This window comes from Dichomitus squalens (assembly GCF_000275845.1).
Source record: "Dichomitus squalens LYAD-421 SS1 unplaced genomic scaffold DICSQscaffold_5, whole genome shotgun sequence".
In the NCBI taxonomy this organism is placed as follows: Eukaryota; Fungi; Basidiomycota; class Agaricomycetes; order Polyporales; family Polyporaceae; genus Dichomitus; species Dichomitus squalens.
Window position 1 is genome coordinate 43,427 of NW_006766887.1, and position 23,120 is coordinate 66,546.

At 56.5% G+C, this 23,120-nt stretch overlaps 7 protein-coding genes across 7 annotated transcripts; 5 read left to right on the forward strand and 2 right to left on the reverse strand.

The window, feature by feature from the left end:
* Positions 1–687: 687 nt before the first annotated feature.
* DICSQDRAFT_80899 (ANTH-domain-containing protein) lies at positions 688–4,473 on the reverse strand. The gene is made up of 8 exons (XM_007362746.1): positions 4,388–4,473; positions 4,212–4,310; positions 4,034–4,160; positions 3,635–3,975; positions 3,314–3,577; positions 3,116–3,263; positions 2,919–3,060; positions 688–2,867 (listed from the first exon to the last, which is right to left on the reverse strand). Exons 1-8 carry the CDS (start codon positions 4,451–4,453, stop codon positions 1,196–1,198), a joined length of 2,859 nt encoding a protein of 952 aa, XP_007362808.1. The 5' UTR covers positions 4,454–4,473; the 3' UTR covers positions 688–1,195.
* A 588-nt stretch (positions 4,474–5,061) lies between these two features.
* DICSQDRAFT_100544 (seven-hairpin glycosidase) lies at positions 5,062–8,120 on the forward strand (the record flags this gene model as incomplete). The annotated part of the gene is made up of 10 exons (XM_007362747.1): positions 5,062–5,351; positions 5,402–5,516; positions 6,096–6,292; positions 6,360–6,468; positions 6,519–6,618; positions 6,676–6,774; positions 6,832–7,364; positions 7,684–7,853; positions 7,919–7,936; positions 7,994–8,120. The coding sequence occupies exons 1-10, from the start codon at positions 5,266–5,268 to the stop codon at positions 8,118–8,120; spliced, it is 1,554 nt and encodes a 517-aa protein (XP_007362809.1). The 5' UTR covers positions 5,062–5,265.
* Positions 8,121–9,255: 1,135 nt separating this feature from the next.
* DICSQDRAFT_27341 (uncharacterized protein) lies at positions 9,256–9,600 on the forward strand (the record flags this gene model as incomplete). The annotated part of the gene is made up of 1 exon (XM_007362748.1): positions 9,256–9,600. A coding segment is annotated over one exon (345 nt), but the record flags the coding sequence as incomplete, so codon positions are not given.
* A 120-nt stretch (positions 9,601–9,720) lies between these two features.
* Positions 9,721–9,960, reverse strand: DICSQDRAFT_16077 (uncharacterized protein; the record flags this gene model as incomplete). Its single annotated transcript, XM_007362749.1, has 1 exon — positions 9,721–9,960. A coding segment is annotated over one exon (240 nt), but the record flags the coding sequence as incomplete, so codon positions are not given.
* Positions 9,961–11,262: 1,302 nt separating this feature from the next.
* On the forward strand, positions 11,263–13,436 carry DICSQDRAFT_133710 (glycerol kinase). Its single transcript, XM_007362750.1, has 8 exons — positions 11,263–11,327; positions 11,400–11,486; positions 11,546–11,658; positions 11,766–11,964; positions 12,024–12,156; positions 12,211–12,567; positions 12,625–12,859; positions 12,915–13,436. The coding sequence occupies exons 1-8, from the start codon at positions 11,275–11,277 to the stop codon at positions 13,340–13,342; spliced, it is 1,605 nt and encodes a 534-aa protein (XP_007362812.1). The 5' UTR covers positions 11,263–11,274; the 3' UTR covers positions 13,343–13,436.
* A 183-nt stretch (positions 13,437–13,619) lies between these two features.
* DICSQDRAFT_100551 (uncharacterized protein) lies at positions 13,620–16,401 on the forward strand. Its single transcript, XM_007362751.1, has 11 exons — positions 13,620–13,903; positions 13,966–14,038; positions 14,086–14,277; positions 14,328–14,380; positions 14,432–14,730; positions 14,781–14,921; positions 14,971–15,332; positions 15,396–15,662; positions 15,713–15,979; positions 16,038–16,055; positions 16,116–16,401. Exons 1-11 carry the CDS (start codon positions 13,752–13,754, stop codon positions 16,176–16,178), a joined length of 1,887 nt encoding a protein of 628 aa, XP_007362813.1. The 5' UTR covers positions 13,620–13,751; the 3' UTR covers positions 16,179–16,401.
* A 334-nt stretch (positions 16,402–16,735) lies between these two features.
* DICSQDRAFT_53251 (uncharacterized protein) lies at positions 16,736–17,479 on the forward strand (the record flags this gene model as incomplete). The annotated part of the gene is made up of 2 exons (XM_007362752.1): positions 16,736–16,931; positions 16,983–17,479. The coding sequence occupies 2 exons, from the start codon at positions 16,736–16,738 to the stop codon at positions 17,477–17,479; spliced, it is 693 nt and encodes a 230-aa protein (XP_007362814.1).
* Between the last annotated feature and the right edge of the window lie 5,641 nt (positions 17,480–23,120).

The window sequence follows — 23,120 nt, forward strand, 5'->3', positions numbered from 1 at the left end:
CCGAAGTCCGAGATCAGGCTGAGCTCGGCATGGCCTCATCCAGACATCGAAAGGCTGCGGCTATTGTGCTGAGTTACCTCGCGAGTTACATTAACGTTAAACTCTCTATGGTCTGACATTGTATGTAGAAATGCGTGCAGAGGCCTATCGTTTTGAAAACAGCTGTCACTCTCAGTACCTTCTTCGTGTATGTCGCGGGCACAAAGGTAACTTCAACTGGGACATATGCTCATGTTCCTTCTAGCACTGCCGGCGGCGGCGCCCCGAAGCCAATCGATGATCATGGGCATTGAAACAGAAAGTCCTTCTCCGAGTCGGGAAGTCATCTGTGTGGGTCATATACTCAGCCAAATATTGTGGATATCGGTCAGTACAGGAATTCAGTCAGGAGGTCCGATCCCGCTGCCGTTAGAGACCATCTTCAGTTTCCTTTCCCTCACTAGGACCCGTCGACTAAAGCTATGGGCGCATTTCTAAAGGTTGGGATGAGAAGTCCGCCCGATCGATGTCCAAATTGTGATATTCGATTCGGGATCCGTGGTGTCTCTCTGAGGCTTGTTTACGACAGCGGCACTCGCACAACGCACACAGTCCCGCCTTAGTACGGACATACTTGAGGCACAGAAGAGAAGGTGAGAATAAATCAAGGCCATACATCGGCAGCATGCATGGGGACCCCGGCCACTAGCCCATCGAGCATGAATTAATGGCATGTATACGAATAGCTTGAACTGTACAGTTACGCCGGGTATCCTCTCTTGGGCGAGACATCAGAAACCAATGTACTATCGTATCATGAAGGAGCGTCAGCACCGCAACGGTGCCAGTATATATCGCACTAATCCAGTCCGAGCCGCCCCATCCCCACCCAGGGCCTGTATGTAGCCAACCTATGATATCATCCCGGCCCGATAAGTAAGAGCAGTAGCGTTGTACGGGCCAGACTGCGACTGTGGATAGTAAAATGCGATACGCAGAAGCAAGCGAACACGTCGCAGATTAAGGCCAGTGAGGGTGGGAAGAGACAGCCAACAAAGCTAGCAAAGTAAGGTGCAAAAAAGGAGTGCAGGTCGCAAAAAGGCAAAAGGAGCGCGGGGATACGGGTCGTGACAATATACGGAAGCGAAAGCGAGGGACACACAGCTGGCTACTACGCGATCATGAATGAGGGACGGATAGGTTGAGGAGACGGGCCTTAAATAAGGGACTGCTGTTGCTGCTGGGGCTGCTGCTGCTTCGACGGGTCGGTCACGCCATTCAACCCTCCGAAGCCGCCGCTAAGCCCAAACGAGCCCGAGCCAAACGCGCCCGAGCTAAAGGCAGACGTCGCCCCCGTCGGGTTCGTGCCCAACCCGCCCAAGCCGAATGGCTTGTTCGTCGAACCCCCCGCCCCGCCCCCAAACGAAGGCGTCGACGACGAGTTCAAGAAGGACGGTGTTGACCCAAAGCCGCCGGTGGGGTTTGAGTCCGTCGAGAACATCGATGCACGGAAGGGGTTTGCCCCGCCGAGTGCCCCGGTGGCTTGTGGTCGGAGGCCGCTCCCAAGGCCCGTCGGCTGGGAGTTCAGGCTGAAGCCTGGGAAGCCCGTCGTCTGAGAGGTGATCGATGACCCAGGATTGGACGCTGGAGGCGTCGACGGCTGCGAGGGAATCGGAGGTAGGGACTCCAGAAGCGCCGCGCCGAACGAGGACGACGGCTTGAACGGCTTGAGGCCACTGAAGCCCGTCGTCTGCCTCTGCAGAGGCGCGCTGCCCGCTGAGGAGACGGAGATCGATGGCGCACCCGCGGAGCTCGTCGTCGCAGTCGTGCCGGTGGGTTGCGAAGAAAGCGAAGAGAAGAGTGAGTCCGAGAATGTCGACCCGGTCGTTGTACTTGAAGTCGGCTGCGACGAGAGCGGGGAGAAGCTCCCGGAGCCCTGGTTCTGATTCTGCGTCCCACCTGGCTTCGAAGAATCGAATGCAAACGACGATGCCACGTTCGCCATGAGCGACGACCCGCTCGGGTTAGCCCCATTCGCACTCGGACCGGTCCCGTTCGGCTGCTGCGCCGAGTTCGAGGCTGCAAACGAGCCAAAGCTCGGGAAACCGCCCGTCTGCATCGGCTGCTGTTGCTGACCTTGAGTGCTTATGCCCATCGCGAGCTCCATGAGCGTCGGGGGCTTAGGCACCGGCGGCGGAGTCGTTACCGGCTGCCCAAACGGATTGCGCGAACCCGTCTGGTGCGTGTTGACAGGCTGTGCTGGTGGCGGCGAGGCCGACTTTCCGGGGCCGGTGAGAGGCGCCGTCGCCGAACGCGGCGGGACCGATTGATTGTTGATGGATCCATTCGACGCGGGCTGCGCGAACGGTTGGGCAAAGGTGGGTGCGGCCGACGCGGTCGCGGAAGGCGCATTTGCGAATGCGTTGCCGAAGGGGAAGGAAGGCTGACCGGTGGGTTGTGGCTGCGACGGCTGAGGCTGGAACGGACTCGAGGTTTGCATGGGATTCTGTGGTTGTGAGGACTGTACGGGGAACGGGTTCGTGCTCTGTGGGGCGCCGCCAAACGGCGTACCAGTTGTGTGGGGGAACAGCATGCTCTGACGGAATGGGTTCGCGCCCGTCATCTGGGGTTGCAAGAAGCCCGTCTGCTGGGGAGCGAGGAAAGGCTGGAATGGCTGCTGTGGCTGCTGCTGCTGTTGGGCTTGCAAACCGAACGGATTCGTACCGCCCATAGGCATTGCTGTTTGCTGAGGAATTAGGAATCCTGTGGGCTGCGCCGCGAGCTGTGGCTGCCCGAATGCCTGCGCGCCGAGCATGACGCCAGTCATCATCTGCTGTTGCTGGAATGGATTCTGTATGGCTTGGTTGTGGAAGTAGGTCGAGGTTGGGCTGCTCCTATGTCAGCATGGCTGAAACACGCATGTCATCGACTGAACTCACCTGTTGGTCTGCGGGTTGAACATGGTCTGTTGCTCCGTCTCAATAGCACTGAAGAAGTCGATCAAAGCCTTCTGCCCAGGCGTTTTCGGCCCCGCGTCAGGGGTCTTCGACGAACCTGCTTCTGCCGGTTTTGGTGATGCCGCTACGACGACAAACAATCAAGATGTGCAGGCAGCGCACTTAATAGACAAACTCACGTTTGTCAACGGGCTTAGGTGACGGCCTGATGCCCAGCTTAGCATTTCGCTCGGCGGCCTCCTTCTGCGTCTTGTATTCTATCCTGTTTTGCTCGAAGTTCGGGTCATTCAAGTACTCTTCGAGCGAGCTCGCAAGAGAGACGGGTGCCTGATCATAAGTTAGGTTACGCGTAAAAGGGGAGGATTTCTAGAACATACATGTCGGAGATTTGGTATTGGTACATTGAGGAGATTCTGCAACTTCTTCGCGACACCGAGATACTCGACCACTTGCTCAGTCTGTTTGCAGAAGTGCTTATAAATGGTGAGTGCTTCTTGCGCGTCAATGTGGGACATCTCGAAGTAGTGCTCCAGAACGTTGATGACGCCCTCGTTGCATGCCTGAAACAGGATCAAGAGATCCTTGACCAACATCCGCAGCGCGGTGATGTTGAGTTCGTCCTCGAGGTTATCAAGGTAAAACTGAACATAGACATATGAAAAGGGTCAAAAGGAGGAAGGTACGAGTTGAGGACGTACCCGGCAATCTACCAGGGAGTCCACCATTCTCTGCACGATCTTCGTCTCCCGCAATAGGCCCTTCTCGACTGTCATCACACGCAATTTCCGACCGGCCAACGTTTTGCTCCGCTGGAGCCCGCCACCTAAGGGAGACGAAGACGGTGGCGGAGGGTTCTTACTGCGCTTGTTGCGACTCCCGCGGGTCTCCTCCAGCTCCTCGTCGATCGCGGCTGAGTTGCGCATATCGCGGTTGGTCTCGGATTGCACGCGAATCGCGTCATGCTTGAGCTCGCGGTATGCCCGTATCCGAGTGTCAAGATACTTGGCGTAATTCTGTAGGTTCTGCGGCGCCTGGTAGCCTGCACAGCCGCGATGAGATCATTCGCCATGACACACGGGACGACAGGAAGGGTGCACCTTCCCAGTTGCCCGACGAAACATTGCGCAGCTTGAGGACGTCGGAGGAAGAGAGGTACTGGAGGATGTTGTCTGTCGCGCCGTTGCGGATCATGGTGTGGAGGACAATGAGGGCCTTGAACACGACCTGGGGGCACGGTTACTGCCGGATGAGGGAGGACAAACGGGGCGCACGCACGATGACGTTCGGCTCGCGGAACCTCGGGGACAGGGCCTTGCATACGTCGTGCACTGCGCCATCTTCTGACCAGGTAGCGGCGATGATTGGGTCCAAGTACTGCGAGATGGAATGCGCGAGAGAAAGGCGGTGACGGTCAGCAGGAGTTGGGAGGATGATAGGATGTGCGGGCACACCTTGGCCTTCGGTGGGGCAGCTTTGGGCTTGCAAGCAAGCTTCACGGTCTTCTCGAAGCTCGTCATGAGCGTGGCAGAAGAAGTGGAGGATGGCGGGAGTAATGTACACGGCGGGAGGGACGACGAGCGCGCTGTACCTCGTCCCACTCCTCCAACCCGACCGGTTCCTCCGCGGCGCACCGCCCGGGAAACTCCGAGATTCTGGAGAGAAGGCAGCCCGAGGGCGGCGGTGCCGGCCGGGGATTGGCTGGCGAGAGGCGTGTGTGGCCGCGTGACGCCGGTGTGGACAGGCTGCCGAGCGGCACGGGGCAGTAGGTGTGAAGGACAGTGCTGTATGTAAGAGTATTCCTAGCAGCCGGAGGCCAATCACTGAACATGTCGGACGCCAAGGCGGCCTCCCTCTCGCCTCCACATTTCTATATAACCTCTCGTCTACATCCTCGCCGCGCTGCATCCCCGTTCCGTGCTCGCCGCCGTCGTCTCAGCGTCCCCAGGGGACCCTCCGACCGACCGGCTCCACCGCAGTCTCTATTCTCGACTCCTTCCACCGCAGTAGCGGATGCTTGACGATGGCCTTCATGCAACAGCTACCTCTGTATGTCCCTCCGATCTCCTTTGCTTTCGTATGTTGATTCGAAGCGCGGGCGACGCTGCGTCTTGACAGACGAATCAAGTCCGCTCGTTACATCACGGCTGCGGTAGCCGCGGTCTTCGTAGTCTCTACCCTTTACTACATTCAGACGCCCTCTCTCCCTCATTATCGCCCCTCTGAAAGCTTCGAGGCTCCTTGGGAGGTTCCTGCGACTGCTAAACCATGGGAGCGCCCTGTCGCGCCGTCGTCGCCGATATGGGACCATCGCGCAGCCGAGGTCAAGGACATGTACCGTCACGCGTACGCAGGTTACCTGCAGTATGCTACCGGCTTCGACGAGCTCCGCCCGTTGACCAACATGGCTGTTAACAAGTGCGTATCCGATGGCATCGTTGATTGCTTATTGTGACGCGTCTGCTCAGCTTCAACGGCTGGAACGTTACGATGTACGATTCCCTCGACACTATGCTGCTCATGGGCCTTCACGAGGAGTTTGCTGCCACTCTGCCTATAATTGCGCAGGCTAACTTCAGCGAGGTTAGTCTCTCTCTTTTTGCTCTGAGTTGTGCGATTGTCCATTGCGGTATACGAGCGGGGTCGGACTCTGGTAGACGCCACCTGCTCTGCGGCGGTTCTCGTGCTCCTGCCTCCTACTTGGCCCTGTATTCTTGCCGACGCATGGAATGCGCTTTCGACACGTTTCCCGCTTCTCAGGCGTCAGAGGGATCTACCAGCATTCCCCTCGCACAGGGAGGCCATCTGAACCTATGTGAAACGCTCTTCCATTTTTCGAAGTCGAACCACGCGTTTGGCAGACTGACGATCATGAGTATCTCCGTAGCCTGGATGTTGTGTCGGCACGTTGGCGGGCGCCGCAGGCTTCGTGTCTCACACCTCGGGCGTTCTCACACCGTCGACCATTCACACAACCTCGGCATGCAATCGGCAAGGATAACCTGGCTACCACCCGGAAATGGCGTCTCGCCGGTGAGATCGCTTCTTTCGGCGTGACGAGGTCGAATTACGGAATGTCGCGCTTGAGGATTTCCCGGTCTCTTAGCCTTGACAGCTGGAGCATCAGCTCGAGTGACTTACTAACCGTACTTCCAGATCAAGAGCACCCGATCCCCAGGAGCGAGGGGCTTGTACGCACCGTTCTTCGAGACCGTCATCCGGTATCTAGGCGGTCTTCTGTCGGCGTATGCCTTGTCAGGGGAGAAGGTCCTCCTTGAGAAGGCGGACGAGCTCGCCACGCTGCTGGAGCCCGCTTTCACCGACAACGGCCTCCCGGTGTATGGTATAGATACCGCAAGGTCAGCCATCTCCGTTTCCTCACACGCCAAGACATTGTTTGCGCACGAGCTCAACTTGACACATCAGCGGTAAGCCGACCCTGGGTCCCAGCGGCATTCTTGCAGAGATCGCGTCGTGCCAGTTGGAATGGACGTACCTCGCGCACGTCAGCGGCAGCAAGGTGCACTTCGACAAGGTAAGCATGTTACCCAGACTGCAATAAAATCTCAATTGATCGTGAGGCAGGGAAACCGAGTCATTCAAACCCTTGCGGAGGCCATGGCAGACGCAGGAGGTGGCATGTTCGCAACGAACTGGAACCTGGGCCTCGCAAGGCCCGGCGGGAGTAAGTAATACCTAACGCAATTTCTCGCAAGTCTAATCGTCGTCTAACTCTACCTAGGCCAGAAGTCAGTGGGGGCTGCGGCAGATAGCGCACATGAGTACCTCCTCAAGCAGTTTCTGCTGACCGACAAGAACGACATGGCTAACCTCGAGATGTGTACGTCTAGAGCAGCATGCTCGCTAACATCCCATGATCTGACCACAACGCCTTCAGACCTCCTCAGCATGAACGAAGTTCTCACCCGCCTCCTCTACGTCACGCCGAATCGCGAACTGCTTTTCGTCACAGACGTGTCCGGCAACAAGTTCTGGCCCTCGCGCAACTTCGAGCATCTTTCCTGCTTCTTCCCCGGGCTCCTCGCTCTGGGCGCACACATGCTCCCCCTGAACCTCTCCATCATCGACGTGCACAAACTGAGCCCCGAAGCGCAGCGGCAGTACCGCCTGCTCGAGCGCTACGACCTCCGCGAGCTGCACATGGCCGCCGCCGAGGGGCTCGCGACGGCGTGCTGGCTCATGTACGCGGACATGCCGTCCGGGCTCGGGCCCGAGATCGTGGCGATGGACCCGCGGAGCAGGCCGTGGATCGACGCGGTCGAGGAGTGGCGCGCGCGCGGGGCGGTGGGACAGATGCCGGGCTTGCGGGCGAACAAGCCGATCTTATATACGCGGCCGGCGAAGGCGAAGGTGGTCGAGGGCCCGTGGGATTATGCGATTAAGAGGGCGGAGTACTTCTTGAGGCCTGAGGTGAGTAATGTGCTTTGCTTGTATGGAACGCGGATATCATCGGCCCTCGAAGCTCCACGTGTCTTGTACACAAGCAGGCAACGTGCCCCTGTCTTGCCTGCAGCAACACATCCCGTGCTCTGGTCGGGGCTCGTTTGGCACTTGCCCCCTGACCATGAATGGCTAGGTACTAGGCTGGGGAAAAGGCAGCCCATGGGGAAGGTGTGAATGTGGGGCCTTGCAATATAGGAGCCCAGGTTTCCCGAGCTCGAGCGGCCCGGCGGAGGGTTGACGGCTGGCAATCGCGAGATCTTGTTGAACTGAAGTCGGTACCTGGCAGACGATCGAGTCGATCTATATCATGTGGCGCACGACCGGCGACCCTGCGTGGCGGGAGCGAGGATGGGCTATCTTCCAGGCCATCGAGAGGGAGTCGAAGACGCCGTCGGGATATGCGAGCTTGAGAAACGTGGCGGAGTCGCCTGCAGAGCAGACGGACGACCAGCCGAGGTATGTGCCACGTGCATGTCCTGAGTGTACTGGTAAGACTGACGGATGATATGTGTTCTGTCTAGCTACTTCCTTGCCGAAACGTGAGCCATTCTCGTAGTGCTGAGATTGTTGAATTGTGTCTAACGCGTTTCGTGCAGGCTGAAGTACCTCTACTTACTGTTCACTAACGACGACCCTGTGCCGCTCGATAAGTGGGTCTTCAATACGGAGGCCCATCCTCTTCCGGTTTTCTCCTGGAGCGATTGGGATACACAGCGTAAATGACTGCAAGTATCCCTGTACGCGTAGAATGTAGGTGGATGTCCGTGATGTCGCAGGGTGCAGATCGCGGCCGTCGCAAGGTTGCGAGTAGTCTCGTTCCCATCCGTTCTAGCGCTTACAGACAGTACCGCTAGAACGTCTGGTGCATTTCGGGCTCGGCAGAGGGCATTGTGACGATCAGTCACACCACGTGGGCTGACTAATGGCACGTGAGGGCTGTCGACACCGCATCGCGCGAGGCTGTTACCAAAAGATTGATGCCTGTTGTGTTCATGTAATCGATACATGCGAGAACGCGATCCTCGAGAGACATCCCACCAGCCTCCATGCTGTTGCTGAGCGCGCGGGTGTAGTTCTCGTATAGTGTGGAGCGCGCATGCGTGCGAGGAGGAGGGTCGGCAAGGGGAGGGGGTGAGGAATCCACTTCTACAATACATGAGTCCAGGTAATCGTCAGGATCAAATTCCCCGAGATCATTGTCGAAGGCTAGATATTCATCTTCCGCAAGCATAGTGGAGGTATAGTTACATGCAGACAGAAGAACGAGTGCGCGACATCGATCCCTCCGTCCCATCGTGCGCCTCCGATGTGATGTTGTCACATATGTAACGACGGACCATGGACCGGTGACCCGCCTGTCACAATGCCCTCTGCCGAGCCCGAAACACACCAGACGTTCTAAAGCCTCTCTCCCCCGGCGCTCGTTTCCCCCCTCCAGTAGTCTCGTGACCAGACGTTCGGAGCTCCAAGCGGGAACGAAAAATCGGAGGTTCCCGAGCACCTTAACGTCTGGTGGCTTCACCCCCGTGACTCCCCCATCGGTGACAGGCCGTGACGTCTCCTGCTTGCCTTCTACCGTCACTAAGCTTCCTGTCCGCCAGCGCTTATGGATCCCCGAGGCGCCGAAGAAGACATCGAGGCGCACCCCAGCGGTTGGGGAGCCCTCTTCGACGACGACGACGACGCCGACTATGCGCCATCCGACTGCGACAGCGACCGGCTCTCCGACGTCTCTGAATGGGACCCGGTCGAAGCGGCACTCGAGGATCCCGCCCCACCCATATACCTATACAACACCCAATCGATGCGCGGGCGCTTATCGCGCTCGATTTCCGTTTCCGGCCGCACCGTTGTCGACCGCGTTAAGTCCATCCTGGCCTATATGGACTCAGTCGACATGAACCTCCCCCTCTTCCTGGACGCGCTCAGCTGGGGTGACACCGCCTGCATCACTGACCCAAAGGTCCGCTATGAGCGCAGTGCCCTTGTGGGCAGCGAAGAGCTTCCCCGCATCCTTGAGCGCTGGTATAAGGTTCCCCGGGCGTCGGCTTCGCGCAGCCACCACGTCCGGCCCCAAGGGGCTCGGAAGGCTCTCGAGGAGTTCGCACTAGGCTGTGTGGAGGAGGTTCTTGATCGTGAGCTTGAAACTACCTTCCGCATGTTCCGCTCGCCTCCCGACTGCCTTTCGGAAGAAGGGCTGACCCGATTCCAGTTTGTGGAGGTTGCAGAGGCACTGCAGGACGCTATGCCTCACGGTAAGCATATTTTTAGCCTGTCAACATACCAGCAAGCTTACTTGGTCCGCTTCCAACGCGTTCAATGGAGAAATAATGAAATACATTTTCTCCGCCTCCACCAAGGCGGGCATCACAAATGGCATGGTCTTGCCACTCCCTGTTCCCGCTATTACAGTGCAATCCAACCCCACCATCAGGGCCTCAGCAACATCCACCTGCCACTCACGTGGCGCCTTCCCTCCCATTCTGTCGCGAAAGGTGTTTTCGAGCGCCTGGCGGGTCGCATGCGAGTCGTACCGCCGTGAGGCTTTTGCGGCTTGTCGCGCGGCTTGCAGGATTGCATACGAGTGGGCGTGGTCTTCTTCATGATGGGAGAGGAACTGAGGAGTTGAGATAGCCATGTAGTGTATTTAAGAGCAGCCAGGTATGATGGATTATGGGGGCATTGTGGCTAATACAGGAGGTGTAGCACAGGGTGAACATTGACAGCGGGCTGCCACATCGGGCACCAAGGGCGCACTCCGACTTTTTCGGACTGCCCCGACTGGGCGTCGGGATGTGACGCATGTCACCGATGGGGGAGTAACGGGGGTGATGCCACCAGACGTTCGAGTGTCCGGATACCTCCGATTTTTCGTATCCGCTTCACACTCCGAACGTCTGGTCACGAGACTACCCCTCCAGATCTTTTCGAGATTCGTTCCATCAATTTCGCCTTCCTGTTTTGGTCTACTCCCTCCCGAGGCTTGCGGAGCGCAGCGACGCATCGAGTGCTGGGGCAGAGAGGCTGAAGAACGTCTGGAGCCGAGACTAGGTTGCGAGGGGTTTACCCAAGTCGGAGGTGCGACCGGATCGGATCCGTATGTGGTCCCTTCGTCCTCATCCTCGCGACTTCGGAATGTCGAATTTGTGCGACATGGGCTTATGCGGTACATAGACCGTTTCATCAACACGGTAGACGGCTCCGCTCCGAATGTAGCGGGAGAAGCATGACTGACGCACTAACTTATGGTCTGCCGCATGTTCTACCTTGTGTACGCTTATGATACACACTGGGGTCCATAGACTTCGCGATCTCGGAGCCACCATTCCGCTCTTCACAGAGGGGCTTCTGAAGGCAGATCGATCAGGCAGATGCCGCGGCTTGCAGGCATGCAGACGAGCTTGTCGCGATGATGTACACATGATTACTGACAATGTTTGATGGGACCTGTCCCTGTCTGATGTCGCTGCCCCGGACGGGGAGGCGGCAGTCATGTCCGCCTCACGATTCCCCGCTGCGGAGTGGGGTCCTCACTGATCGATTCTGTTCAGAGGTTCTCGCGTCTTCCTCCCGAACGCGACCGATGGGAGCGTCGGCCGCCGTAGTTGCAAGACGGTAATTTACTGGCTGAAGAGAGCGAGTACACATGGACCTTCCGGAAAGGAGGTTGTGCCACGGGAGAGGTATGAGCAGCCGTCAGCTGACGGACGGACCGGACGGCCGGTGGCGTTCAGTACGGGCGGAACGAGCGCTTGAGACTATCACGGATCCGGAGGTGATGACCTCCCAAAGACTGTCCCTCAACCGCAAATAAGTATGACCGTCGCCCGCCCAGCATCAACTTCCCCCCTCTTCTCCCCCGAACACATCGACCACCATGACCAACCTCAAGCAGGGCGAGTTCGTCGGTTCTCTCGACTGCGGGACGACGTACGTTCACTTCTTTTCCGTCCGGCGCTCCGTGTTGATAAAAGCTCGCTAACCGGCCCTCCATATGTTCAGGTCAACCCGGTTCCTTGTCTTCGATAAGTATGCCAACATCGTCGCCCAGCACCAAATTGAGTACCCTCAGTACTACCCCGAGCCTGGGTACGTCTCCTATGCATCAATTCATACTTGTCACGTGCGAATTGACCCTATCATATCAGCTGGCACGAACAAGATCCCGATGAGCTCATCGAGAGTTGCGAGGTCTGTATCAACGAGACCTCGAAGGCTCTGGAGGCGGCGGGCTGGTCTAAGGACAGTGTGAAGGCTATCGGTACGCATCTCATATTCTTCTCACGCGAAGCCTCCAATATCTAATCGCTTCCTGTCCCTATCTCGTCACCCCTCCCACGTCGCTTCAAACTTCGTACCCTTTTATAGGTATCACTAACCAGCGCGAAAGTGCTGTTGCGTGGTCTCGTAAGACCGGAAAGCCTCTCTGCCGCCTGATCGTCTGGGACGACGCACGCACGAAGAATACCGTCGCGCACTTTGAAGTGAAACTCAAGACTGTCGGAATTGAAGTCAAACCCGGCGAGTTCAAGAAGGGCGACGAGGGTATCGACGCACTCCGTAAACTGTGAATATCTTGCAGGCGCATGTAAATGGTCGCGGCACTAGCTGATGCGCTCATTACAGTTCCGGTCTTCCAATCTCGACGTACTTCTCCGCCATCAAGCTCCGATGGATGATTGAGCACCACGAGAACGTGCGGAAGGCTCACGATGAGGACGATCTCCTCTTTGGTACCGTCGAGTCTTGGATCGTCTACGTACGTTCCTCAAGTTCGATTCGGCACGTGCATACTCAGAGCTTTCATTTGTAGCGTCTCACCGGCGGTGTCGAGAAGAATCTACATATTACGGACGTCACCAACGCGTCTCGTACTCTACTCCTGAACCTCAACACCCTCAAGTGGGATGATAGCCTGCTGAAGTTCTTCGAGATCAAGCCCTCCGTCCTTCCAAAGATAGTTTCTTCTTCTGAGGTCTACGGAGAGCTTGCGAATGGTGCCTTGAAGGGCGTTAAAATTGCCGGCATCGCTGGTGATCAACAGGCTGCACTCATCGGGAACAAGTGTCTGAAGCAGGGCGAAGCCAAGTGCACGTACGGCACCGGTGCCTTCCTCCTCTTCTGCACTGGCGACGACATCGTCCTGAGCAAGCATGGTCTTCTCTCTACGGTACGCCTTCAACCACGTCGCTTCCAAAGCACCCCACTGACTGGAGGAAACGGTTAGATCGCGTACCAAGATGGCCAGAATGGGAAGCCGGTGTACGCCCTCGAGGGTTCGATTGCTGTCGCTGGTAGCGCCATCAAGTGGCTCCGCGACTCGATGGCTCTTGTCACCAGCGCGGCTGAGGTGAACACTCTCGCCGAGTCCGTTCCCGACAGCGGAGGCGTATACTTCGTCACTGCGTTCTCTGGTCTGCTCGCGCCCTACTGGGACCCCGGAGCAGCTGGTCTCATCATTGGTGCGTGCATATAAGCTATTCATCCGCAGCTTGACTAGGCTAACCCACCTCGTAGGCCTGACGTCATACACAACCCCCGCCCACATCGCGCTCGCCACTCTGGAGGCGAACGCCTTCCAGACGCGCGCCATCCTCGAGTCGATGAAGCTCGACTCCAAGTCCGAGCTCAAGCACCTCAAGGTCGACGGCGGGATGACCAACGGCGACAAGGTCATGAAGGTCCTCGCCGACATCGGCGGCTTCACCGTCATCCGTCCCGAGATGCGCGAGAGCACCGCGCTCGGCTCCGCGCTCCTCGCCGGGTCCGCGATCCGCCTGCACGGATGGAACATCTCCGAGCCCGAGACGCTCGCGGAGGTGAACACGAAGGGGAACAAGGAGTTCACGCCGACCATGCCTGAGCCGGTGCGCGAGAAGCGCTGGGCGGGCTGGCAGCATGCCGTGGAGAGGTCGCGTGGGTGGGAGGAGGGCAAGGACGAGTGAGGTGGAGGCGGTCTATCCTTATTGCGTTTGCTCCCACTGTCATACCATATACACCGTCACGACTGTAGTAGACTCACATAGATCACGATTGCAATGACATACTTTTCTACTCTGAATAGAATCGGGAGCAGCGGTTTGGCGGGCCGACTTACCTCAGTTGCGTACGTAAGCCGTGGCTACGGTAATAGCATGATGAGTGGCCAGCTCATCCTCGCAGCGTTAACATCGTCATGACCATGACGGATCACTGCGGCGCTGCTTCCTTCGACTCGTACCCGACCTAGCAGATTCATCTTCCAGGACCACGGAAAAGGACGCGTTCTGGCTGGCAACTAAAGAATTGCCTCATTTAGACGACGTAGCTCCGGGGTTCTCAGCCGGTTAACACCCTCTTCAGACGTTCGTAGCCATGGACAACTTCCAATCACCAACCTCTGTTGGCACATATGTACAAGACAGAACATTAGAAGATATCCCTGCCATAAAGCATGCCCTTTCTTTGTTTTGTGCTTCACGTATGGTGGAGTCCGAGGAATACTGCAAAGAATCAGATCCTAATCGGTATGTGCTGCCTGCGACGTAAGGTCCCGACAAAACAATTGATCACACCGGACCTCGTGCAGCGAACACTTGTATATAACGTCTGGATACAGTCTGATCCAAGCCATTAAGGCGCTCATGTCGTTCGAAGACAAGGTGCTGTCTGCTTCGTCTAGTGTGGGGCCCGAATTCACAATGTGTAGGACCTGCAAGAGGCACTCACGCACCTTAATCGCGGCAACGAGCTCGCCGCAGCGCACCGCGCCCCGGTAACATCTTTCAGCGCGAAAGTTTCCGGGCTGATCTGGGGAGCCAAGCGGGTAGACGCTATCCGCGCCATGACAGCGGTACAGCGACATGCGGAACTGCTGTTCGCAGAGACGACGTTCGCGAAGGTACTTTCACCCTTGTCATGTTCCACCACCTTCACACAAAATCTCTACAGGCCCTCGTTGGCAGTATAGCCTCCGGCAGCTGGCTTGGCTTCGTGCGGGAGGCGTAAGTGGCTTGCATCGGACCCGGCATGCCCACTAACCACTCCCGCTCCAGCCTTAGCTTCCGCGTTATGATCAATGTCTACCTCAGCCTCGGCAAGTATCTCAAGACCGTCGACAATGAGGCGGCTGCGCAAGGCCTCGGGCAGCGGCACCCCGACATCGATGATGACTTCCGCTCCGGCGTCGAGCTCGGCGTCGGCGCATCGAACCTCATCTTGAGTCTCATGCCGAAAACGGTGCTATCTGTTGTTGAGCTGTTCGGGTATCAGGGTGATCGTAACGTGGGTCTTGAGATGCTCTACGGTGTGGGGGGCTGGGAGAAGGGCGCGGCAGAGCCGCGAATCAGTGCCGGTAGGCTCACCTCCGACGTTCGACCAACTGCAGACTAATGGTGGGGACAGACAAAGAGGGCCTCCGACGGCCACTCGCGGACATCTGTTTGCTATGCTTCCACCTCGTCTTGTCAAGCTTCGTGCATCAAGGCGTGGATATTCCCCTTGCACAGCAGATCCTTGAGTGGAATCTCAAGCGCTTCCCCGATGGCGAGTAGTCTTACTTCGAGATACTACGCCACGTCCAACCACCCCTCAGGCGTGTTCTTCCTGTTTGGCGCCGGCCGGCTCCGTCTATTGCGTTCGCAACCTGCTCAAGCCACTGCATTCTACGAGCGAGCGATGAGCATCCAGTCGCAGTATCCGAATCTACACTACATATCTTTCTGGGAGCTAGCCGTGTGCAATTTCGCCCTGTGGAACATTCCCCAGTCACTGGTGTACTGGCGGAAACTCCGTTCGGGGGCCACGTGGAGTCGCGCGTGCTATGCGTACGGTGTCGCCGCTTGTCTGCTGCAGATCGGTAGCGGGACGGGAAGTGAAGGCGAAGAAGCGAGAGAGGGGCTGAGGGAAATCCCCAAGTTGATGAACAAGATCGCCGGCAAGTCGATACCGATAGAGGTGCGCGCGCTGCCAGTCGAGCTGCTGGTCTCATCAACTGAACATGTATTCTGCACGCTTCAGAAATTCGTCGCACGGAAGGCACGTAAGTTCGAGGCGCAAGGCGGGAGGCTCGCGCTGCCTGCGCTCGAGTTCGCATACTTTTTCCTTGCGATACAGCACGCGCCGCGCGACGTCATCCTCCAGCGCATGATGCCCGAGGTCGACGCACAGCTCGCGCGCCTGCGCGAGTCGGAGCCCAACACCTACGAGGGCGGCAAAGGCTATTGGGACGACCTCTGCCTCGCGCAATTCCTCGAGGGCGTATGCATGCGCTTCGTCGCCTATCCCGTACGCCTTTCCCGCCCGTTCAATTACCTACAGAGACTGATATGGCGCAGGATCGGGACGCCGAGCTGCAGTTGAGCGATGCGGAGCTGCAAGTTGCGCACCGTGAGCGCGGGCCCGCGTCTGTACGTGCATTGCGCGCGCTTAAGGCGGTCGTCGAGAACGCGCACACCATCGAGCTGGACCACTACATCACCTATCATGCACACTACGAGCTTGGACGGCTATACGCGTGCTTCGGGAATCGTGCAAAGGCTGTCGAGCACTTGAAGCTCGTGGCGAGCGGTAAGTCGCTGGAGCCTGCAAACAAATCGCGAAAGGTGCGTCGGTCTTGTGCCAGGACGTGTTGTGCAGTGCTGAGTACCGTACTTGTCGTAGGGAAAGTACAGCATGCAGGTGAGTCGTTCGATCATACTTCAAGTGCATGCATGATATCAGATGATTTATGTTGTGTAGACGGCATTGGTCGTTCGTGCTGGAGCTTCTCTGGAGGGCTTAGGGGACCCCGATGCAAATTAGTAGAATTGGACATCGAATCTGCGTATGTCCCTTAAGACCTGCAAACGTGGTGCCAGGCTCAGCTCCCTCAGCCTGTACCAGTGGGCCTTCAGACCGCGACCTGTGGAATGCCTACAACGGGCCTCGATATCATGATTATCAATCAAGTCGGTCAGGCGGTACCTGCCTCCGATCTTGTTCTTAGCACAATGTTAAGCTCTGTATTAGACCAATTATACTGGACGCCCTCTCTGCCTTCCACTAGAGTAGCATACCGAGCACCAGCTGCCGATGAGTACTTGAGCCCGCAGATCCATCGATGTCAAGCGCTTCCTTGTCAGTGTCGTCTATGCTCAAAGGCAAAGAAAGCTGGTGCTACGAAGCGGAACCGTTGCGCCTAGGTGAATGCTGGGTCTCGCGATACGCCCTTGAGGCATAAGCAGTGCGTACAATTTTGAACCACATTAGACGCTGGAGTCCGCCTATTGTCGGAGTTTCAATGTCGACTCTCGTCCAACAACCTTCCTGTCGATGGCGCACAGTGGTCAGTACAATCTAATTACTCCATACCGTTGTACATGGCGTTGGCAGGATCTCCGAACACCTCAGAGCGCATCTTCACGGTTATCAGAGCCAGTAGAGTACCGGGATGGTGCTTCGGGCCAATACTCTACGGAATCGGTGTCATACACTCAAGACAGATACCAAGAACCATCCCCAGCCTTTCAAGCGCGGCAATCCGCTTATTGACATTGTCTTTTCCGCTGTGCTCTAGTATGTCGTCTCAAGGTCAACCGGTTCCTCCGCGACTCATAATATGATCAGTAGTCTTTGGTGTCAACGATGTCTATGATTATGAGTCTGACCTCCGCAACCCACGCAAGATTGCGTCGTCACTCGAAGGCGGCGTCCTTGCACCTGCCTTCCATGCGGACATCCTCCGCGCTGCCACCATCTCTTCACTCCTCCTCCTTCTACCGTCTCTTTTTACGCGCAATCTTCAAAATGTCGCCGCCACCTCGCTCCTCGTCGTGTTCGGTTGGCAGTACTCCGCGCCCCCGCTCCGCCTGAAGGAGGTGCCTGCAGTAGACAGCATCTCGAACGGCGTGATGGTATTCTTGTCATGGTTCGTCGGGTTCAGCGCAGCAGGGAAAGGCATCGCGGAGGCCCCGAGAAAGGGCTATATGATGAGCCTATGCACGGCAGGTGTCCATGCGCTTGCCGCGGTTGCAGACGTTGAGGCTGACCGCGCGGCGAGGATGCAAACGCTGGCAGTCGTTCTGGGTGCACGACTCGCAGCGGTATTTGCCGCATTGTGCTAGTATGTTCATTGTCCCCTATCGTGGGAAGGAATTACTGACTGAGTCCATGTAGTGTGTTAGCGGCCACGACAGTCGAAGCATACTCTCTGTTCGGGCTCTACGTCTATGGTGGAGTTGCGATCACACTTTCAGCGTGCGTAAACCCTGCGTGGGCTTATCGTGCGTTCCAGACGATCGTATACTTGACCGTAATCGGATCGCTCGCGTGGTTCATCACGCAGGCGCGGGACCTGGCAGAAAGGCGTAAACCTACGTAGGCTCAGGGGCTACGTATATGCATTGGGAATGAACACAGCATTTGTATCGTTGATGGAAAGCTCTAAGTGGGCTTATCGCGCCGTCGACTCTCCCGATTTTCCGGTCGATTGTTATGTTTGGAACCCTGAGGGACCTGAGATTGACGATACATAGACCGTTGAGCCCAGCGATGCCGACCTGGCCCAATTCGTTTTCCTCGCGTGTCTGGAATGCGGAAGGTTCCCGTGGTACAGCACGCAATTGTTCACAGCGCGCAAGATTGATTGTTCTGTGCCCAGTTAGGAAGTCTTTGTTATGGGTCTTGCCAGCTCCGACTCGGGGCGGAGACTCCTCGAGGTCTCCCGTCCTCAGTCATTCGTTTCTGTTTCTCTTTGAAGTTTTTCACTGAGCTCATGGTCTCAGATCGTTTCTCGGCCTCCTTTGCTGACAATAGATGGTCTTCGTATGATTTACATGAGGGAGTCAAGCCCAGCCAAACACTCTGATCTTGCGGGCACTCAGGTACTCAGACTGGTAGCTAACCTGCCCGTCTTCTGCCGAGGACTTCCTCCAATGCGATTATCCCTTAACGCCAATCTTTGTGTGGAACTGATTTTCACCATTTCCATTCTACTTACCAGTGTCCACCAACGGAGTCTAACGGTTCATTGTTGATATCACCTACGATCTGACGGCGGCACTAGATATTCTTCGACTGTACGGTCAACCAACCAAGACCTATAAATTTATCAGGACTATCATACGTTTCTTACGGATGGCGTTGCATAGCCAAGCGAGGCCGCGCGGAGTTCGTATTTGGGGAAGCACTGCGGTGAAGGCGCCGGCTACCCTGCCTAGACAGTGGAACTCTCCTAGGTTCTCTGATCCATGCGTTTTTCGTGCGAATAAACAAACAAGGGTTCTTGGTTGGTCGTACTGTTAGAACATGGTCCCGTACTCGTCAAAAGTCCAAGGTCCTACCCCCGCTCAATTCCTGAACCATCGTCAACCGTCAACCACCGCCTACCGTATATAACCCAACTTCTCGGCAACACTCGTCGACTCGCTTGCAGCTCTCCCCTCAATAGCCATGGTTTCAAAGAAGTCCCGCAAAGTCAAGGCCTACGGTGAGAAGGGAGCAATCCTCGATGACTTCCGGCAAAAACACAGGCCACCTACCAGTCTTCGCCAAGCCATTGGGGACGACAATGAGGTGAAGAAAGCCGTGTCCTTGGGGAACCCACGCAGCTTCTAATTGGTTTGCAGGTCATGAATGTTTGCCCGGTATACGGGCTGCCCTTCTCGCACGAGCCGCCTCAAGCCCTCTCGGAGAAAGCAAAGGAGGCGTACAAGCGGCGGAAGGAGCGAGAAAGGAAGCTGAAGATTGCTCAGGCAGAAGGCCTTCCCAATGACGTTGGTAGCGATGGGGAGAGTGGTCGGTGGGTATACTGGAGCCAGGACGAACAGGAGAGACGGTCAGACGAGGTACGATACGTTGATCCTGTCCGATGGATATACTTACCTGACAAGAACCCGGGACAATTGGCACAATTCGTCGAATGGCTTCAAGACACCGCCTCCTCTCACTCCGGTCCATACTACCCAATATGCAAGCCACGCGCCGTCTCCGGGCCCAGCTTCGACCGTAATGCCTGTTCACCATCTGGATGCCCGTGTGTCTACCACCCTCGAGCTCACCGAGCCCTGCCCCGAGTGGCGTACCCGAGGCTTGACACCCGATGATCACCACTGTCGTCCAATATACGCGTCATCCGCCACAGTGCCACAGCACGCTCAACAGAACGTCTGTGCAGAGGCACGTACCGTATCATCCTCCATATACGCCACCGCTGTTGCACCATGCTACAACCGAGGGTCACAGTATGTGGCGGGAGATTCGTTCGTCAGATGCTCTCCGATGGCAGCGTCTTCTTTGGAGGCGGAAAGCGGCTGCCTTTCGTCTGCATTCCTGGCATCACCTGAGACGTGGTCAGCAACATACTCTGGCTTTGAAACTACGTCGCTGCCTCTGCCAACCACCTCTCTGCTCCATTCCGACCCATCGGCCGCCTCCTACGCTCCAAAAGAGATGAACTGCTGCGGATCGTTTTACCATCACCCTCAGCATCATCCCTATCCGATGACTGCCCCGTCGATTGCAGGTCCAACACCAGACGTATACCATTTGACGGCGCCACGAGAAATACAACCTTATCCTGCACCTCAACTACGGGCACGTGAGGTTCTGCTTCCAGCACTCGCCGACTTGTCCTTGAGTGCGATTGCTCCTGGTGTTGGCGTACAGCCAAGGCTTCCTGGCACGTCTATGGTGCCAGAGACCGAGCACCGGCATCTACACGACCGACCTGCTTCCTGGACGGACTGGGAGACTGCAGAACAATACGACAGTGATGCGCGATCGGGTCAGATCGAGAGGACGGTGCATGAGACACGCACTCACGACCAAGGGATCAGCGTCCAGCGAGCTCCGATCACGCTGCAGTTGCCGCGCGATATGTACTACGCGCAACCACCCAGTGATCGCCGGTCCTCGGGAACATACTCATATGAACCATCGCAGCCCACTCGCCATCCCATAGCCGGCTCTCCAACGTCCCTGGAGATGGGCCATGCTTCCATGGCATCGCGGCCCATGTTCTCGGAGCCCGTTAATGCAAGCTCCCGGTTCGCGATAGGCCTGTACGGTACCCTCTATGACCCGCCTGTCATTCCGCAGCCACCATCCCCCGGCATTGTAAGCAACGTGGGTCACTCGAGTATGAGCACTCACCTCTCGTCTCAGGGATCATTTGCCCAGCCACCAGGGCCACGCGACTATGGCCTTCAGCCCTTCATGTCTTCTTCTTTCGAGCCTGCCCAAAGCCGGCTACCAACTCGTATGGACATTCAACGCTGTGCGACTAGCCGTGGCCAAAGAATGACGTGAGGCTCATGCAACATCCACGTATCCCTCTTTGGAAACCGCTTTCTGTGTCTCTATTGAACAAAATAGACCATCTCGTTTCGGCCATAACTCATAGAGCGGGGGCTTTCTTCTCCTCCAGAAGCAGAAGGCTTGCAAAAGGGAACGCGCCAAGGATGATACGTACTCAAGCAGCCCGATGCTAGCACTCTGCTATGGGCTGGGGAATCCAAAGGCCGAATTACCCAATTCATAGCACAGTTCGGAGACCATTGGTGGGTACTAAGAGTAGCATTGAACGCGATTCTGTTCCACAGCGATATCTATACATAAGTTAGGCCTGGTCCTCAAAGGCAATGAAAAGCGTCGAGATGATGCATGTCTACTTACCCTGGATACCAGTAGATTTAGATAAGTCCCTCCACGTCCAATTATGGCGACATATCGACTGCGATCTTCGTGGTCGCGGGTCTTCAGAGGAAACCTGGCGACACAGGTAGTGCAGAGGGGCTGAACTGGTTGTTAAGGATCGGTACTATGAGATCGCTGTGGCTTCGTTCAGCAAGCCTTGATGTGGAGTCTGGACTTATCTCAGATCAACGCTCGGCGCCTGGCCAGGACCACTCAAACTTACTTCTCGGTGTCAATTCTCCAGGAGCTTGATAGGCCACGTGGATTCAGCGCTCTCGTAATTGGCTCAGGAGTGGCCACGGGCTTGACCCTCAGCCTTCAACGTACCTCAAAGCTAGTCCCATTGTGCATCGCGGCAGGAGCAGTAGGCCGTGGACTGAAGATTCAGCGATTACGTATCAGATACGTTTGTCCCTCATCCGAATCACCCACATGCTGAGGAACTTCTCCATAGATGGTTCCGTGCCTACCCGGCGAGATCACCGACCACATCATAGCCATGGTGAGAGGGCCTTATCCTCCGTTTTCTCGTCTACCGGGGGTGGCTTCCTGCCAGCAGACACCAACGACTTCTTCTACTTACCAACTCGACGTGAACGCAGCTTTATACGATATCTTGGTTGAACGGATGATCCGCTCGATCAGTGGGTTAGATTCGAACGCGGGGCGATAGAAAGCTGGGGAGATAATAGTCAACGCAGGACTGGTAGTGGAGGACGATCAAATATATACCAGTCCTGCGTTGACTATTATCTCCCCAGCTTTCTATCGCCCCGCGTTCGAATCTAACCCACTGATCGGGTGGCTTTTGAGCTCATCTTTTTCGTCAGCTTCGATCATTCACCTTGTCCGACGCAAAAGTGATCGTGTGGGGTAACGCACGTATCACGGCACTGTGCCATTGGTTCTTATAATCCTTAACTACCCACCTTTCACACCTTTCTATCGTCGTTCTCACGGAGGCGGAGGGTGAGTACTTGTCTATGATGCACAAGTCCTGGCTCACCTCGCTTCCGCTGCAGATCCAGGACGTGTGTTTCATCTATCGCACCTCACTGACTTCGATTACTTGGAGATATGGAATGACTTTGATCAGGGTGGAGACATTCACAATTCATCCGTTAGTAAAGTCTTCTCCAGGTCCTCTGCGACGTCTTCGTTTCTTACTCAGGCGTGACCGCTTCCATGGCATGCCTGGAGAACGCCTGGCTGCCGTCGGTGTCCAGGGGTTGGAGTCCCTTGGGTCAGCGGGAACACGTTCAGCAGTCTCGAGCTAGCTCACTCCAAGGTAGACAATCGTTTCCGTATCCCATTCGATGACTTCACTGTCCCACTCTACTCGACCGATCAATTCGCAAGGATGGTCGAGTTGGAGCTGTCGACCGTATGTGTTTGGGCATAGTGGAAGTCTCGCAAAAGGCCACCCCCTTCCCGGCTGCAAGCTTCCGAAGGTCATTCCCTCTGCTGCATCAATTCCGCTGGCCCACTGGCAAAGGCCGGAACTCAAGGCCAGTGCGCAATTGACTTCGAGTCCCTTGCAATTCCAAGGATTGCGTTTCTGACCATTGCGCTAATGTCTCTTCTGCCATATATCGCATCCGACGTGAGGCTGGAACACCATGAGCATAATATCATCGCACCTTCGCGGACGGCCGCGCATCACTTAGCATGACATACGACCATTGTGTATGCTGCTCTACGGCAGAGCGAGCGGAAAGGACGAGGCTTTGGGAAGACCTTCATTTATCACTGAAGGGACAGACGGTCGTAAATATACGCATACAGCTGATACAGCCCCCACGCTATCAGGAGGGCATGCGAAGCGCTTTGTATATTTGCATGCCTATGGACTGTACCCGGACGTCGTAGCGCGACGGTTACATGCACGCTATTTACTGTAGTCATAAGGCACCGGGTGTTGATGGACGCCGTAGTATGGCCCCCGCCAGTACGGTCGTAGGTCTAATACTCCCGAAGTACCTGAATGCGCCAGTCGTGGCTTACGCGACACACGGCGGCTTTCTGACAGCCCAAGACTGGTAAACGCGGACCTCGTATCTCGCTCAATAT